The 17,121-nt window shown below is 34.1% G+C and overlaps 1 protein-coding gene across 2 annotated transcripts in view; it reads left to right on the top strand.

Moving 5' to 3' along the window:
• LOC114325245 (uncharacterized) overlaps positions 1 to 17,121 on the top strand; it is a 62,234-nt gene that overhangs the window by 33,816 nt on the left and 11,297 nt on the right. For both annotated transcript variants that reach the window (XM_028273250.2, XM_028273251.2), the window contains 4 exons: positions 3,076 to 3,231; positions 7,675 to 7,868; positions 7,923 to 8,012; positions 14,881 to 14,993. In XM_028273250.2, coding sequence (XP_028129051.2) covers positions 3,076 to 3,231; positions 7,675 to 7,868; positions 7,923 to 8,012; positions 14,881 to 14,993 — 553 coding nt within the window. The remainder of the gene's footprint in view (positions 1 to 3,075; positions 3,232 to 7,674; positions 7,869 to 7,922; positions 8,013 to 14,880; positions 14,994 to 17,121) is intronic.

Consider the following 17,121-nt stretch of genomic DNA (forward strand, 5'->3'; position numbering starts at 1 on the left):
TCGTGCCCGGTGGTGGATGCGGACGGGGTTTGACAGCGAATCGGTACATTACGGATATTCTCCAAGACCATGTTGCTCCTTACGTTGACTACATAGGCGATGGCTTCATGATAACGCTCGATATCACACAACGCGGATTACGAAAGATTACCTGGCCAACACCAATATAACAACAATGAACTGGCCTTATAATATAACAACACCAATATAACAACAAACGCAGTGTTCGGGCCCGTAATCCAGCGACAGTGACAGTAAAAACTGCATGTACAGGATTTATATTAGCATCAAAAGAAATAAGATTAATCTATATCGATTTAATTTTTAAAAGTCTTACACAAACATTATTGTCTATAGTAAAATAAATAGGAGACATTGATTTCACAATGTAGGGCACTCGTTTCGAGAACGCCCTAGTCAGCTATTTTGATATTATGAGTATTTCACGGTCGATTCGGTGTCGGCAATCATAATAAAAACAATTACGACTTTATTTATAGATACGGAGAAAGTAATGCAGGGATCATTCATTATTTAACCATCAATGTAGTTAGAATATAGACTTTCGTCCACCAACTCGTTACTGGTATATCTAGTGTTGGCAAATAAATATATGTCTGGTAAATAGTGTTCAACTTAATCAACCCCATCATAGGGGGTAACAACCACCCCAACCACCATATGCATTAGATAAAGAGTGGGAAGCGATTCTTCAGGAATCAGTCAGAAACTTAATAAGGTCCTTAAGATCTCGAATGGAAAGTATAATACAACGCAGAGGAGTATTCATTTTGATTTTTTATGTTAATTTAATTTTATATTCATTACATATTGACTTTTATATTGTAGATAGACACTTGCCAAACAGCTTAGTTAAAAAATATAACTTAATTTTCTTTTGAGTCGACTTTTTTGCTCGCAAGTGTTGTTACATTGGTGACGTAATTTTATTTTAAAACCTTTTTATATAAACTTACGTGCATAGAAATCGGCTCACTTAAAAGTTTGTTCATTTTTGATGTCTCATATTTCCTTAACCTGTTTTGGCCGATTTCAGTGTTTTTTTTTTTAATATGTTATAGCCTGATTCTTTAACAATACCACTGTAATAATATTGTTGCTATAGTCCGTCCCACCTTGACTTTACAGTATAGGGAACATAGGCAATACAAAATGAGAGTTTGTAGCGCGGTGATGCCAATTTTATCAAAAATAATTTGTAATTGAACATTAGAGAGATTAAATTAAAACTGTTTTAGAACGACAGTCTACAATTTTAGGATTCGTATGCGTTTAAGTTTATTTGATGTACTATAGTTATTACGCATATGAATCCTAAAATTCTTGTAGATTGCCTTTCTAAGACAGTTTTAATTTAATCTCTATAATATTCGATTACAAATTCTTTTTGATAAAATAGGCATCACCGCGCTAAAGACTCTCATAAGGACTGCACTGCCTATATTTCTTATACTGTAAAGTCAAGTTGGGACGGACTGTAGACAGGTAAATTTTCATTGTATACCAAGTGTCCCAATCAAACTGTGGTTTTTCTTCAAAGTTCGCATCACCCTGTGGAATATTCTAACATTTATAAAATACTGAAATTAAAACCCAACTATAGCCTCAGGTTTTCTTAACATTCTTTTTTTTTATTCATTCGTTTATGTGGGATAATAAAAAAGTTAGGTACTTTAACATGTTTAGACATGTTCTTCATCAATACACGGTGTTTTTAAATAAGTGCGACAAACTTGAAGGGGTAATTCTGCATCAAAAATAATGACAGTGGGCTTTATAAACGTATGTCTGCAAATGTTTAGTTTCCGAGATACGGGTTGTTGAATATTTTCTTAGAAACTGACGATTTATTTATTGCTTTAAAACCAGTTGGGATATGCAAATGTTGGTAGATTTTAAGAGATAGTTATTGCGGATTTTTTGACAAATAATTAAGAATTTTATATTAGCCGTTAGCGTGCATACGGGTAATATAATCGGTCATATTACACGTATGCGCGCTAATGGTGAATATTAAATTCTTAATTGTATATCAAAAAATTTGCAATAACTACGTCTTAAAACCCACCAAATATCATTGGCATATCTCAACCGGTTTTAAAGCAATAAAATAAATCGTCAGTTTGTAAGAAAAAATTCAACATTCTGTGTCTCGGAAATGAAATATTTGCGGACTTACGTTTATAAAGCCAACTGTCATTATTTTTTCATGCAGAATTACCCCTTAAAGTTTGTCGCACTTATTTAGAAACACCGTGTATTGATGAAGAACATGTCTAGCTGTTAAAGAACCTAACTTTTTTATTATCCAACATAAACGAATGAATCGAAAAGCAGAATGTCAAGAAAACCTGAGGCTATAGTTGGGTTTTAATTTCAGTATTTTATAAATGCTAGAATATTCCACAGGGTGATGCGAACTTTGAGAAAAAACACAGTTTGATTGGTACACCCGGTATACAATGAAAATTTACCTGTTTAGCAACAATATTATTACAGTGATATTGTTAAAGAATCAGCCTATAACATGTTCAAAAAATTACTATAATATAATATCGTATGGCATTTTTGCCGGGGAGATCCTTTCGGATAGTTCCAGCGCCAATTACATCTTTAACCCTGTTTCAAGTAACTAGTGTCGATGTACACTAGCCCAGGGGGACCGACGGCTTAACGTACTCTCCGAGGCACGGTGAGACGGCTCGTGTCATTATTGGAAATGAAAATGGTTTGTCTTTGGCAGGGATCGAACCCACGTCTACTGGCGTATGAGGCCAGCGTTTATGCCGTTACCCACGGCCGCTCCAAAAAATTACTTAAATCGGCCAACAGGTTTAGGAATTATGAGACATCAAAAATGACCAAATTTTTAAGTGGGCCGATTTCTATGCACGTAAGTTTACTTCACGTGGTCTTTGTCAATATGTCCGGGAAATCTTGTAATCTATTATAAACATAGCGAATGTAGCTTGAGACAATGGCAGTGGTAGAGACAATTAAGCTATTCGTCTTGTTTTTAGAGAGACTAGACTAATGTTATTGTATTCATTTCAGATGGATTTACAACAGACCAGGATGAAGTTTATACTAAAGCTATGTGCCCATTAATTCTTCCCAGCATGGATTCCAACGTCCCCATACTTATTACGGGAAATATTTCAGTATGCAGATTCTATGCCCAGATTATTAATAATCCGTACAATACAGGAAGTAAGTAAATTCAATTATTTATACACAAGATGATAAACTTTTCTGACGAAATAGTCAGATAGTAATGTAGGGTTCGTTAAAGACAATCGTAATAAAAGTCCGTGTGATGTTTAACAGTTTTAATTAATAAAATAGATATTCTTTTTCTCGTGATCATCTTTCAGTGCGCCACAGTTTTTCGATTTCTTTCTAACGCATTAAATTGTATGTGACAGAAAAAAAAAATAACGTCGGTGATTACATTTCGTCGGTGACATTTATAACATTTATTCTAGTTGTCGATAGATGGCGCCATAATTAAAAAAATATTTTTTTTAAAATTAGATAATAATATTACAAATATAATCTGTATAATTTATAAGACTATACAAATCAAAGAAAATACCATTTTATAAATGCAAGAAACACATTTGATTTGTTTTTATTCCAAATTGAAAATAAAATGTGACAACTGTCAGATTTAACTAAAATGTTATGTTAGAATAAATGTCATAAATGTGTATTATCACGGACTTACCCTTTTTCCTATCATTTGTTACGCACTGAAAAATGATCATGAAAAGGACAATAACTAATTTTTTTTTGTTTTATGGCATAGACTTGGGTGTCAATTAGCCAGTCACAACTTTTTGTTTCCTATTCATACATAAAGAAGGCAATGAGGTCCTTAGAGTTCCATAGCAAACTCTTCCACAGCTCTCTACTCAGTTCAAAAGCTGCAGCTGGCCGCTATGGACTGTCCAAGTTGCTCACCACATTTTCTTCCATTATACATCTTCTTCTTCTTTTTTCATATGAACATAATATATCAAATTATCAGGATTAAAAGTTTAGAGGTTAATTTTAGTTTCACAGATAAATTTCATTAAACCATCATATATATATATATATATATATATATATATATATATATATATATATATATATATATTTTTGCTATTCAGAGACAATAGATGGGATACAAAGGTGGAAAAACATTACATTTTATTAAATTTTCGATTAAATTATAGGTGTATGGAATGTATTTTGTGCACTCAAAGAAAGTGTGATTCAAATCACCCACCTTCTGACATTCAGTACAAAGATTTGAATCAAAAACTTTAATTCTTGATAGATGTAGAGGGAAACAAGCATGTCCAGACTTCATTCTAATTAATGTTGTTATATATCTTCGAGGTACTACATAATTTTTAAACCAATATATATTTGGAACAAAAGGTTGAATCAGTGAATACTGAGATTTGGATTGTTTACAAAGATCTCGCCATGATTGACTCCACTGATTTTTAACTCGATGCTTAATAGTGTTAACTAAATCAGATATGCAAAACTTACGATTATTTGAAGTACCATACTCAATAACTTTTTTAGCCAAACTATCAACATATTCATTATGCGTCAGTCCTACATGAGCCTTAACCCATAAAAAGTTCACTCTTCTTTTATTTTTATGAATTTCAAAAAGGATTTTCTTAACTAGTAGGATATAAATATTTGAATTGTTATTGGGAAAATCTATAGTTTGGATAGCAAGAAGAACAGAAAGTGAATCGATAATAATAAGAAAATGGATAGATAACTAAATTATAGATACTATTAAATTGACGAAATGTAAAAGTGTTTGTGTAATTGCGACTAAAATTTTACGAGTTCTGACAAAAGAAAATGTCTTTGAAATAATCGCGTTTATCTACTTAATTTATGACCGGCTTGTCAATATATAAGTACGTCTTAAACTTCGTCCTTTCGATTATCGCCAAATACCGCCTCTCTCATTCGAATCTTAAAATCGAGTGACCCTCGCACCATTACGCTAAAACAAATTCTTTTACATCTAATCGCCATTTTCCGTTTTCCCCTGAGAACCAACCTATTAAAATTGGATCAAAGTATGTACCGACTTTTTCTAATAAACGAAAACCAATAAAATAGTCAAGGCGGCTACTGTTTATCTTAAAGTCCGATTCCAAACGATTCGCACATGTGGCATATGTCTTCGTATGCGTGAGACCCTTTTTTCGTGTAGTAGTGTAGTGTAATAATAGTTAAAAAATATATATACAGTAGACTTAAAAATATAAGGTAAAATATTTACAATTCTACAGTAATTTCCCTTTGTAAGCGTCTGCATATGAAGACTTGGCCGCTAATGAGTTAATGAAAAACCACGTATTTTATGTTAGATTTAAAATCCCGTTCAGTTCCTCGTTACAAGTTCGCCGTGTATAATTGAATAGAGGTACCACAGAGTTCTATTAAATAGCCTAGGGATCGAACTCCATATGATCTTATTAAGGTGGAGGGGTATGGTTTGAAATCAACATTTCAAGCCCATTTTTGTGAATTGTTTTTGAAACTATGGTAGAATTATTTTATTCTTAAATTAAATAAATATATTCAGTACAATTCAAAGAATACTCAAAAAAAATTTAAGTCGAAATATTGAAAAATAAGGCAACGGTGGTAAATGTTTACATACCCCTCCAAAAAAATTAATTCTGCGGTGCACAACAGAGCTTGTGACTGGATCAAGTGAAACAAAAAATTCAAAAGATTTTATTAGTTTGAGTTCCTCGAGGTAACTCTTTCGAGTTTTCTTAGTTCTTAGTATTCTTCTTAATGTGCTCTATCAAGTCCCCTTGACGTTGTAATTAACATGACGAAACTGTATCTGTCTCGAGCTATTCTAAATAGTTGCTCTGCTTTCTTTATTCCTGTCCACTCTCTGATATTCTTCAACCAAGAGGCCTGTTTCTACCGATTCCTCTGCGTCCTTCGATTTTACCCATCATAATAAGTTGAAGAATATTATATCGGTCTCGTCTTACTTCGTGTCCAAAATAGGTCATCTTTTTTACATTTGATGTTAAGAAGCTCGCGAGCAGCATTTGCTCTCTTAAGGACTGCCACATTTGTCAGCATAGCCCTCCATGGTATTTTTAGTGTACGTCTTGGCAGCCTCCACACTTGAATGTGCACTTTTGCACATTTCAAAGGCTTCCAAACGATTAATGGTGGATATTTTTAATGTGCATGCTTCGACACCGTATAAGAGGACTGACCAAATGTAACATTTAATCATGCGCTTTCGTAGTTAAAGTTGCAAGTTATCATTACAGAAGAATGACCTAATTTTTAAAAATGTTGGGCGAGCTATCTCGATTCTACAATTCTACATTTTATCTCTTTATCTGGATCTAGTTGTTCAGTAATATGGCAATCAAGATCTATAAAACTGGGTACTCCTTGAACTATAATATGACCATCAACATATAACCGTGAACCTTGATGTGCCGAACTGTTAAACACCATGTATTTTGTTTTTGAACAGTTTATGTTTAGGCCAAACTTTCTTCCCACTGTGTCAATGGCGTTTAAAAGGCATCGTAATCCATTCGTGTCATCACTTAAAATATCTATCATCTGCATAATCTGATTTTATTTATCGGAGTTCCATTAACATTCACTCCCCATTCCAAATTATGCAGCGCTTCTTTAAATATTCTATCTGAATATAAATTGAACAACAGTGGGGACAGTATATAACCCTGTCTGACACTTCTTTGTATTTTACATATTTCTGTTGATTTTCCATTTATGCAAGCTGTCGGTGTTTGACGCCAGTATAATTTTTCTATGATTCGTACGTCTTGACTGGCAACTCCTTTATCCTTTAATATTTTAATTAATTTGTGATGCTGTACTCGATCAAAGGCCTTTTCGTAGTCAATAAATACAGCAAAGACGTCTTTCGTTTGATCTCGGCATTTCTGCAATAATACATTTAGTACAAAGAGTGCGTCCCGGGTTCCAAGTCCATTTTTGAAGCCAAATTGTGTTTCATCCTGGTCTTCATCACATTTATCTCTGTTTCTACTGTGGATGATACGTAGAAATATTTTCAAAGTGTGGCTTAGCTTTCTATAATCGCTACAGTTTTTCGGACGTTGTTTTTTTGGTAGAGTTATGAATTCGAACTATAACCAATATTCAGGGATATCACCAGTCGAATAAACATCATTGAAAAGTTTGACCAGTATTCCAATGACCAGAATCTTTATGAGCTTTAACATCTCTGTCGGTATGTTGTCAGGGCCAACGTCTTTCTTGTTTTTTGCCAATTTTATAGCATGTAGTATTTCTGATTTTAGTATTTCTGGTCCTTCACCTTCATCTAAAGTCTCCAGTTCGTCGGGTCTATCATCATTATACAATACAATTTATTAATTACACCAGGTTGTTCGAATTTCGTGTTCGTCTATTATCATTTTTCCCGACGAATCAACGACGTAACCAGGATGATCCTAAGAGGGGAGGGTTCTAGGGAATACGGAATACCGCCAATTTAAGCTCAAAATGCATCCCGATGAGGGCGGGGATATAACCCCAAATCGGGTATAGTAATTCGGCCATTTACATCATTAAAAATAAAACTTTTTTTAGGGTATATTATGGATTTACAATTCCACAACTTAGATCGAGAAATGAACGCCGTAGAAACTGTTAAGAAGTACGAAACCTTTAAAATAGACCCAGCGCTTGGAGAAATAGTTTTGGTTTGGTTGGACCATTGGAAGCGATGGTCGAGGGCGATAGTACGAGAACTACTTTTTTCGGGCGACGATAGAAAAGTCCAGGTACGTCTCGACTAATCTAACCGTATGTTTTCGTTATAGGTTAAAGTGTTTTAGGTGTACATGTTGGATTACGGGGAATATCAAATCAGGTTAACCAATGAGCTGAGAAAAATATTGCCGCAATTTTTATTACTACCATTCCAAGTAAGTAGTTTTAAGTTTTATCGTTTTGCTGAATAGAATTTTTATTCTAATTTTTTTTTTTCGATATATACCATAATCTCTTTTTAGTTTTGCATATAGCCATAAAGGCAAAAAATATCGTCGGTTTAGGGACACAAAAATGTAACTACATTTTTTTCCATTTTGAGACATCTACACCATTGAACTTACCTTATTGAGTTCTTTTGAGTGACACAAAATTGTATTTCTCCGAACACCTTAAAACCCAGTAAGGAGTTTTCGTAACTACATTTCTTTGCAATCTTTGAGTGTCACAGAAATGTAAGTAGTCTTACATTTCTGTGATACTATGTTTTGACTGATGATAATGAGTTACATTTTTGTGGGATAAATTTTATTGCACTGAATGGTGGTTGCAGGTAGTAATAATGGATTTAATAATTTGTTTCGTATATTTGGTAGCGTGGTGTTGCATTTCCAGCTCTGTTACAACTGTGAAGACGTAAAAAAGTGAATAAGTTGATAATTTCATCGGCTTAGGGACACAAAATTGTATCTCAGAACTACTCTTCAGCAGAGCGTAGCGTATCACAATCAATCAGGTGTGCAAAGTGATTGACACAATTAAAATTAATGTTTGAAAATGTTTTCAAAGTTGATGTTTATTTAAAAAAATAAATAAAAAAAGAATGTGTGTGTACTTTGTACGCACGTAAGAAGTTATACTTCTATTATATGATTTCTTAAAAATAAATATACTTTAAACAGTTTGTTTTAATTTTTTTTAAACGCCAAACTAATTTTGTGCTTACCGCTTTCAAAAAAATAAAAAAAAGTATAGGATTGCACTGGATTCGAACTCACGACCTCTCGATCTCTGGCCGAATTAGTCGTGGCATTGAAGCACAAAAAAAAGGCCTTACTCTCGATTTTTGGCGCAGTAAGACGGATTTTAATGCAGTTTGGTGCGTTGGATTCGTGAGAATGTCAGGAAATTTTGTGAACTATTGTAATGAATAAGAAAACTGAAATTGCATTTTGCATAAGAAAAATTCATAAGTGCATTTTGAAATAGGCAATTATTATAAATTTGCAACCCGGTAAATAGTTGGGCAACATCCCGATTAATTATTTTAATTATTTTTAATCATTTATAAGTCCATATAATAATAGTCTAAGATGTCAATAACCATTAATAATAAACAAAAAAAATTTCCTTATGTGGGAATCGAACCAAGTACTAACAGGTCCGTAGCTAAATACACATACCGCTAATCTACGCAGACACTTGCTAGACAACGGCGATATTAGGTATAAACAAAACAAATTCTCTCTCTCTCTCTCTCCTGTCGTTTCCCCATTACTGAGGATCGTGATTTCTTCCAATATTCCTAACAATGTTTCTCCATTGGTCTCTATCTTCAGCTGCTCTAAGAGCTGCGCAGAATGAGTTTCCAGCTGAATGCTTTATTTGGTCAGACCATCTAGTTGGTGATCGTCCTCTTATCTTCTCCCCGGAACGTTTCCAGAAACAATTAATCTCTCCAAACTGTCGTCACCTCTGCGAACTACGTGACCAAAGAATTGCAGAATTCGTTGCAGACATATTGTGGACAGCCTTTTTTTAATATTGAGTTGGTTTAGAATGGAAACGTTTGTCCTATGAGCTGTCCAAGGTATGCGCAGCATTCTTCTCCAGCACCACATCTCAAAGGCATCAATTTTTTGGCGCTCGCATGCGCGAAGAGTCCAAGTCTCTGCTCCGTATAGAAATATTGAGAATACAAGGGCATTCACCAGTCTCATCTTGATATTTTGAGAGATAGATCTGTCTTTCCAAACTTTAGTTAGGCGACTCATCGCATTTTTTGCCATACCAATACGTCTCCGAACTTCTGCTTCACAGTTACCATCGTTAGTTATACTAGACCCGAGATAGACAAAGGTGTTTACTATCTGGTATTCCTGTAATATGTTAGTCAGTTGAATAGTGTCAAATCTGTCGACCACCATTATTTTTGTCTTAGCTTTATTGATTTTCAGACCAACTCTATTGCTTTCGTACTCAACTCTTCGCAGAAGATCAAACATTTCTTGCTCATTTGCTGCTATAAGTGTAGTGTCATCAGCAAATCTTAAATTGGAGATTTTCTTACCAGCTACTGTTACTCCACCGGCCCATCCTTCTAAAACCATCCTCATGACATGTTCACCATAAATGTTAAATAAGTCAGGTGACAACACGCATCCTTGTCTAACACCTCTCTCGGTCTTGAATTGGTTTGAGAACTTCTGATCTAGTCGTACTGTCGCTATATTAGACTGGTATAGATTTTTAATAAGTGTCACCAGGTGCATTGGTGCGCCCATTTCTATTAAAATTGACCACAGATTTATCCAGCTTACACAATCAAATGCCTTTTGGTAGTCAACGAAGCATATAATCATAGGTACTTGAAATTCTCTAGACTTTTCAATGAGTTGTCTCAGGTTCAGGATTTGTTCCCTTGTACCTTTACCCTTTACAAACCCCGCTTGTTCCTGAGGTATTTGGTAATGTAGATAGGTTTTTAATCTGTTTTTGATGATATGCAACAAGATTTTACTAGCATGTGTTATTAGTGACAGTGTGCGGTAGTTTTCACATCTGGTAGTAGTTCCTTTTTTGTGTAGTGGGATATAAATTGAGGTACACCAATCAGATGGCCATTTTCCTGAATTCCAAAAAGCGACACAGATAGAATGGATGATATGTAATCCTTTGTCACCTAGTAACTGTAGTATTTCACATGGTATTGAATCAATGCCTGGGGATTTATTTCCCTTTAGTGATTTAATTGCATCTTTGACTTCAGCGAGTAAGACAGTAGGTTCTCTAGGGTAGTCAGAAGGCCACTGATTTTCTGCTGATACCTCGTTATTTTTATATAGCTCGCCACAGTAGTTTCGCCATGTTTCCAATATTTCATCAGTATCGGTCTTTAAATTACCTTCCTTATCTATTACAGACCACATTTGAGGTTTAAACTCTCTGGTAAGGAGTTTGATCTTCTGGAATAAGTCACTCGGTTCATTTCGACAGCCATGTTCCTCTATCTCTCTGCATATTTGAGAGATATAATCAGCTTTATCTTTGCGGCACTGTTTTCTGATTTCTCTCGATAACGCTCTATATTCATCGTTTGTTCCGTATCTAGTTTTATGTGCTTTTCTGCGTTGAATCACAGTCCACGTATTATCGGATATCCATGGCTTACGGCCAGTGGATTACAGTGGATTGCTTACGGCAAACAAAACAAATTGGTAAGTAAAAATTGTAAAGAAAATTACTACATACTTAAATGTATTATAAAATTAATATATTCCTAAATTTTAGAAGAAACATTCGTAAATAGGTGTTATTAATATCTATTAATGTTACTAAATGAAATATAAATATTTTGACGTTTCACAATTTGACAATTCACTTTTAACTGCAGTGCCTTAAAATTTTTAAAGCACCGGTGCTTTAAAGTAGCATTTTTAACGCTCCTATGGAGTGCTATAAATTGCATTTTTAACACGTTTGTAGAAAAATATATTTAAAAACACTAATATATTCTTTCCACACCTTTTCTGGACTGATAAATACATAAATTAAAACATTTAGTAACGAACTCCATACTGCCTGTGTGCGCAGATTACTAAAATTTCACCCTCAGTGAAATCGCGCCTAAAGAAGTATAACTTCAAAAAGGCAGTATAACTATTAACTAACCTTTGTTTGTTGTTTCTCTTCCCACAAATTTTAAAACGCAACAACCATACATAACCAAACCGTCAACCGTCCACACCACAGCTGTGCTACAGCTGCCATATTGGATAATTTTTGACATGTCATTTGAACATCCAATCAGAACAAAGTTATAATGCGCATGCGCCCGGATCGTAGGTTTTAACATATAAAAATTCACTTTTATATGGAAGTATAACTTCCAAAACTGTTTATCGGTTCTATCAGTATCTAAAGTCGATTACTTTTATTTTGTGATTTTAAATATTTTCCAGATTATCCTTTTGATACCGTAGGTATCTGGGATGAGTCAATTTTCCCCTTAGAGAGAGTGTGAGCCTTATTATTTTTATTATTATTAGTAAATTGGGTAACCCTCAGTTGTAAAATTAGATTATAATACTATAGCAACAAAGAATTACAAATAAATTACTGATCCCAACAGTAAGTCTCTATAATAATAGACGTTTCATTTAGGGACACAAAACTGTATCTCCACGACTTTTTATCTAAATGTTGTTATTTTGAGAACACAATTTATATTGTTGGGTATGATTGTATTACCTTAAAGTAAACATTTCTAAGATTAATAATTCGGAACAAAAAATTTGAGAATAAACTACAGATCATTACAAAATGCAAATCACTTTTTTAAAAACCTTAAATAAGTTCTGCTGAAAAGTAGTCATTTCTGAGATACAATTTTGTGTCCCTAAGCCGACGATATATAGACTTAAAGTACTTTATTGCCTTTCAAAATATGTCCCACCACCAAGATCGATACTTCTTCTTCTTCATGTGCCGTGCTCGATTATCGAACGTTGGCTATCAAATTGGCTATAGCAATTTTGTTAACGGCAGCTCGGAAAAGGGATGCAGAGGATCTGTTATACCATTCTCTCAGGTTTTTAAGCCATGAGGTTCTTCTTCGACCTGGCCCTCTTCTTCCGTCTACATTGCCTTGTATTATTAAATGGAGTATATTATATCTCTCTGGGTGTCGCATAACATGGCCAAAATATTTAAGTTTTCGATTTTTAACTGTTCTGACGACTTCCGTGACTTTTCCCATCCGGTGCAAAACAACTTCGTTACGAACTCTATCCACCCAACTTATTCGTAGGATTCTTCGGTATACCCAAATTTCAAAGGCTTCCAATTTCTTGAGAAGAGTATCTGTTAAAGTCCAACCTTCGACACCGTACAAAAGAGTAGAGAACACAACATCTCACTAATCTAATTTTAATATTCAAAGTAATGTTGTTTCCACATAAAAGTTTCTTTATCTTAAAGAATGCAGCTCTGGCCTTCTCTATACGTATTCTAATTTCTTTGCTTATGTCCCAGTTCTCATTTAGATTACAACCAAGGTAGGTGATACTGTTAGTTCTCTCTAATTGTTCACCATAAGCTGTTACTACTTCCGGTTGTATTGGCGTCTTACTGACAACCTTGGCCTTTGCGGTGTTTAGCCTGAGTCCATATTCATCACACGTTGTGGTAATCCTATTAATCAGATGTTGAAGTTCTTCATAATTTCTCGCAATTAACACCGTGTCATCCGCATATCTCAAAATATTAATGTTGACGCCATTCATTTTGATACCACATTGAGCATTATCCACTGCTTTATTGAAAACAAACTCAGAATAGATGTTAAATATTAGTGGGGACAAAATGCAGCCCTGCCTTACTCCTCTTCGTATTTGAAGTTCTTCAGACGTGTCCCGGCCAATCCTGATGTTTGCACGTTGATGCCAATAAAGATTTTTGATAATGCGTAGGTCGTTATCATCAATACCCACTTTCTGAAGAATAGCAATCATTTCAGTATGTTTTACCCGATCAAAGGCCTTCTCAAAGTCAATGAAACACATATAAACCGGATGTCCGACATCTCTGCATCTCTGTACCATAACCTAAATACTAAACAGTGCTTCTCTGGTCCCAAGGTTATTGCGGAATCCAAACTGTGTCTTCATTCTTGTCAGCCTTAGTTCCATCACCGGTAAGGATGGCTTGAAGCTCCCGAAGGGAGAAAGGTTGATTTTGTTCCCAAAAACTAGAAGATAAAACAACACATATCAAACATCAAGAAGTAGGGAAACCAAAGTGTGCCAAGTCTGCCACTCTTTTAAGAAATAATCGAAAGAGTAGCAGATGACAAGAATAAATTAAATGGAATTATTAATAGTTAAACTATTTGATTGCTAAAAGCATATCAATAAATGAAATGAAATATCAGAACACATGCTTTTAGAAGATGGGAGGTTAGATATAAAAAATACTATAAAATGCTAGGTATCCATGTAGGAATATAATGATTGTAATTAATTAGAATTCTTACCCCAAGAGAGAGATCGTCTGGAAATAAATAGCTGGTATCAGCCTGTAATTGGCTTTTATAATTTTATTAACTTTTCCTCTCCATTACTAATTGTCACTCATTGACATGACACCGCAAAGTATGAGGAGATGGACAACCATGTTCCGTATTAAAACACAGATACTTACAGAGTAAGGATATACGGAGTACGTTCAGTATGATGACTTAGATGAAAAGAGAGTTGCCTATAGAATGGGCGCCAAACAGGTTTTTAACGTAAAAACAAATTAAAACGAATACAGAAGATAATTATTAATGAAATATTAAAGAAAATAAAGTAAAATAATTAGTTAAAAATAAAATAGCAAAGATGTGACGTTTGTAACGTTATAAGGTTTTATTGGTGGCGTCCTCTACACGACTATATGCAAAACTAAAATGACAAACTTCGTAGATTGAGATGTGTCTATTGAAAGTCTTATAGTATACTACTAATAATACTATGGTTTTTTATGTTAACCATTCACTTAGAAGTACCATATTTATGAGAATGTTTAATGAATGAGTGAATAAACTCAAAATTGTAGAAATAATATAAAATCTAACAATTAAACTCTAAAAAACTTTTCAAGTTTTCAATACTTTCACAAAATTTATTACAAATTGTTATCACTACAGCTGTTTCGGCAGAGTGCCTTTCTTAACTAGAGGAAGGCACTCTGCCGAATCATTATTTGCTTTTATTTTTAGGTTTATATACAATTTTAGTCACTTTAATTTGTTGTTTTTAGGCAGTCGAATGCTACATTCAAGATTACGAATTAAATACTTCGTGTCCATTAAAAGAAGCTAATAAGTTTTTCGACATAAACATGCATCTTCGCAACTTTACTGCAATCACTAAGTAAGTCAAACAATATTTAATTTAATCTTTAGGTACCTGAAGATTTGTTTCAGTGAATTGTTCTAGTTTGTATTTAATACCCTTGTTATTGTTAAGGGGAACGGAGCAAAATGCAAAATTTTCAATCCTGAGAAAACTAATAAATATTTTTGAAAAATTTAAACGCAAAATAAAAGACTAAATTATTACCGAGGGCCGAAAATTCCCTGAAAACTTTTATAATGTTTATTTTAATAAGTTACAGGGGTGAAAATTAAAGAGAAAATTTAGTGTGATTTTTAATTGCAAATATTTCATTCAAAAGAAACTTTTTATTTATTCTAAGAGACTTTCGGCCCTCGCTAATAAAGTAGTCTTTCATTCTGCGGTAAAATTTTTCAAAAATACTTATTAGTTTTTGCAGAATTCGAAAAAAATGAATACATTTAAAACACATTGAAGTCTCATAGTTAAGCCTTTAGTAACTATGTTCGTTTTTCTTTCTTCTTCTTCAGATGTAAATCCACTAATGGATGTTAGCGATCACATTTTCCATTAACTCTCCATTTCTTGTAATGTGTATCAGAGATTGTATGTCGTTAATCCCTGTCTCATGTTTTGGAGCCAGGGTTCTTGCGTCCTATTCCTCTCTTGCCTTCAATTTTACCCTCGATTATAAGTTGAAGGAATTGGTATTTTTCGTTTCGCATGACGTGACCCTGAAACGCCGTTTTCATTTTCTTGATGGTTTCGAAAAGTTGGCGTTCTTGGTTGATTCTCTTAAGGACATCTACAGTTGTGACCTTCGCCGTCTTTGGTATCTTTAGAATACGGCGATAAAGCCACATTTCGAATGCTTCTAATCTGTTTATATCCCTCGTTTTGAGTGTCCAGCCCTCTACGCCATATAGCAGCACCGACCATAGGTAGCACTTAGTAAACCTTAGTCTCAGTTGAAGATCGAACTCTGAACAGGTCAGTACCTTCCTGAATTTTACGAAAGCTTGTCGAGCTTGTTCAATGCGACATTTTACTTATTTGTACGATGCCCAGTCTTCAAAAAGCCACGTTCCCAGGTATTTAAATTTGCTCACTCTTTCAATGGACTTAGTATTCAGTGTTATGGTGGTGTTTTCCAGTGCATCCAAATTTTTGGAGATGATCGTGAATTTGGTCTTTTTGGTATTAATCTCTAATTCCATTCGCTTACTGTATTCTCCGATTTTCTTTGACCTCTCTCAATTCGTCGTATTTTATAATTTGCTGCTTTGAGTCCTTTCTCTTAACTCCATATTATTTTCCTTCAATTCTCTAATACAGTCCAAAGTCTCTCTTTGATCTCTGCTCTGAATTTTTATTTCGCTCATCATATCATCGTGCTTTGACAGAATTTCACGCATTATTTGCAATTTGCAACATGTTCTCTATTTGGTCACCGCTCTTATTTAGTTATCTCCTTGTAACCTTACCATTTCCAAATATCTCTTCTTCATAACCATCTCTTTTTTCAGTTCTCTTCACCGCTACCCTCCTACACTCTGTTTTTGCCGTTAATAGGGTGTCCAAACAAAACTTGCCTTGCAGGGTGTCAAAAAAATTTCCACAAGCAAATAGCTTCAGAACAACATAATTTATTTAATTCAAAATACATTTTTTCTACGAGCGTGCAAAAATGTCTAGTTTCGCGCACGCATTTTAGTTTAGAAAGTTTCACTTTTCCGCACGCGTGTTAGTTTTCCGCACGCGGTTTTTACTTTTCCGCACGCGTGTTAATTTAGATATGTTAATATGGCCTTAAAGTAATTATAATACTTGCAATAAACTAATATTTAGATATTATTTACTAATTTATTTCAAATATATCTTATTGTGTTCCTGTTTTAATGAAATTAACGCGACAATTCGATGAAATAAAATTATTTTGACATAATATTCGAAAGTCAAATCGGTAGACAATAACAGTCGTTTTGAATCATCGTCATGCTAACTAATTATATTGAAAGTTTGGTTTTGACAACCTTGTCAAAGAATTAATTTGTGTATGTATTTTCATATTATATAAATTAATTGATTAAGATTTGGTAATTTTTTAAAGACTCTTAGAAAAAATATTGTTCCTAACTCTTGTAGAAAGTCTCTTTTCCGCACT

The sequence above is a fragment of the Diabrotica virgifera genome, chromosome 7 (genome assembly GCF_917563875.1).
Source record: "Diabrotica virgifera virgifera chromosome 7, PGI_DIABVI_V3a".
Lineage (NCBI taxonomy): Eukaryota > Metazoa > Arthropoda > Insecta > Coleoptera > Chrysomelidae > Diabrotica > Diabrotica virgifera.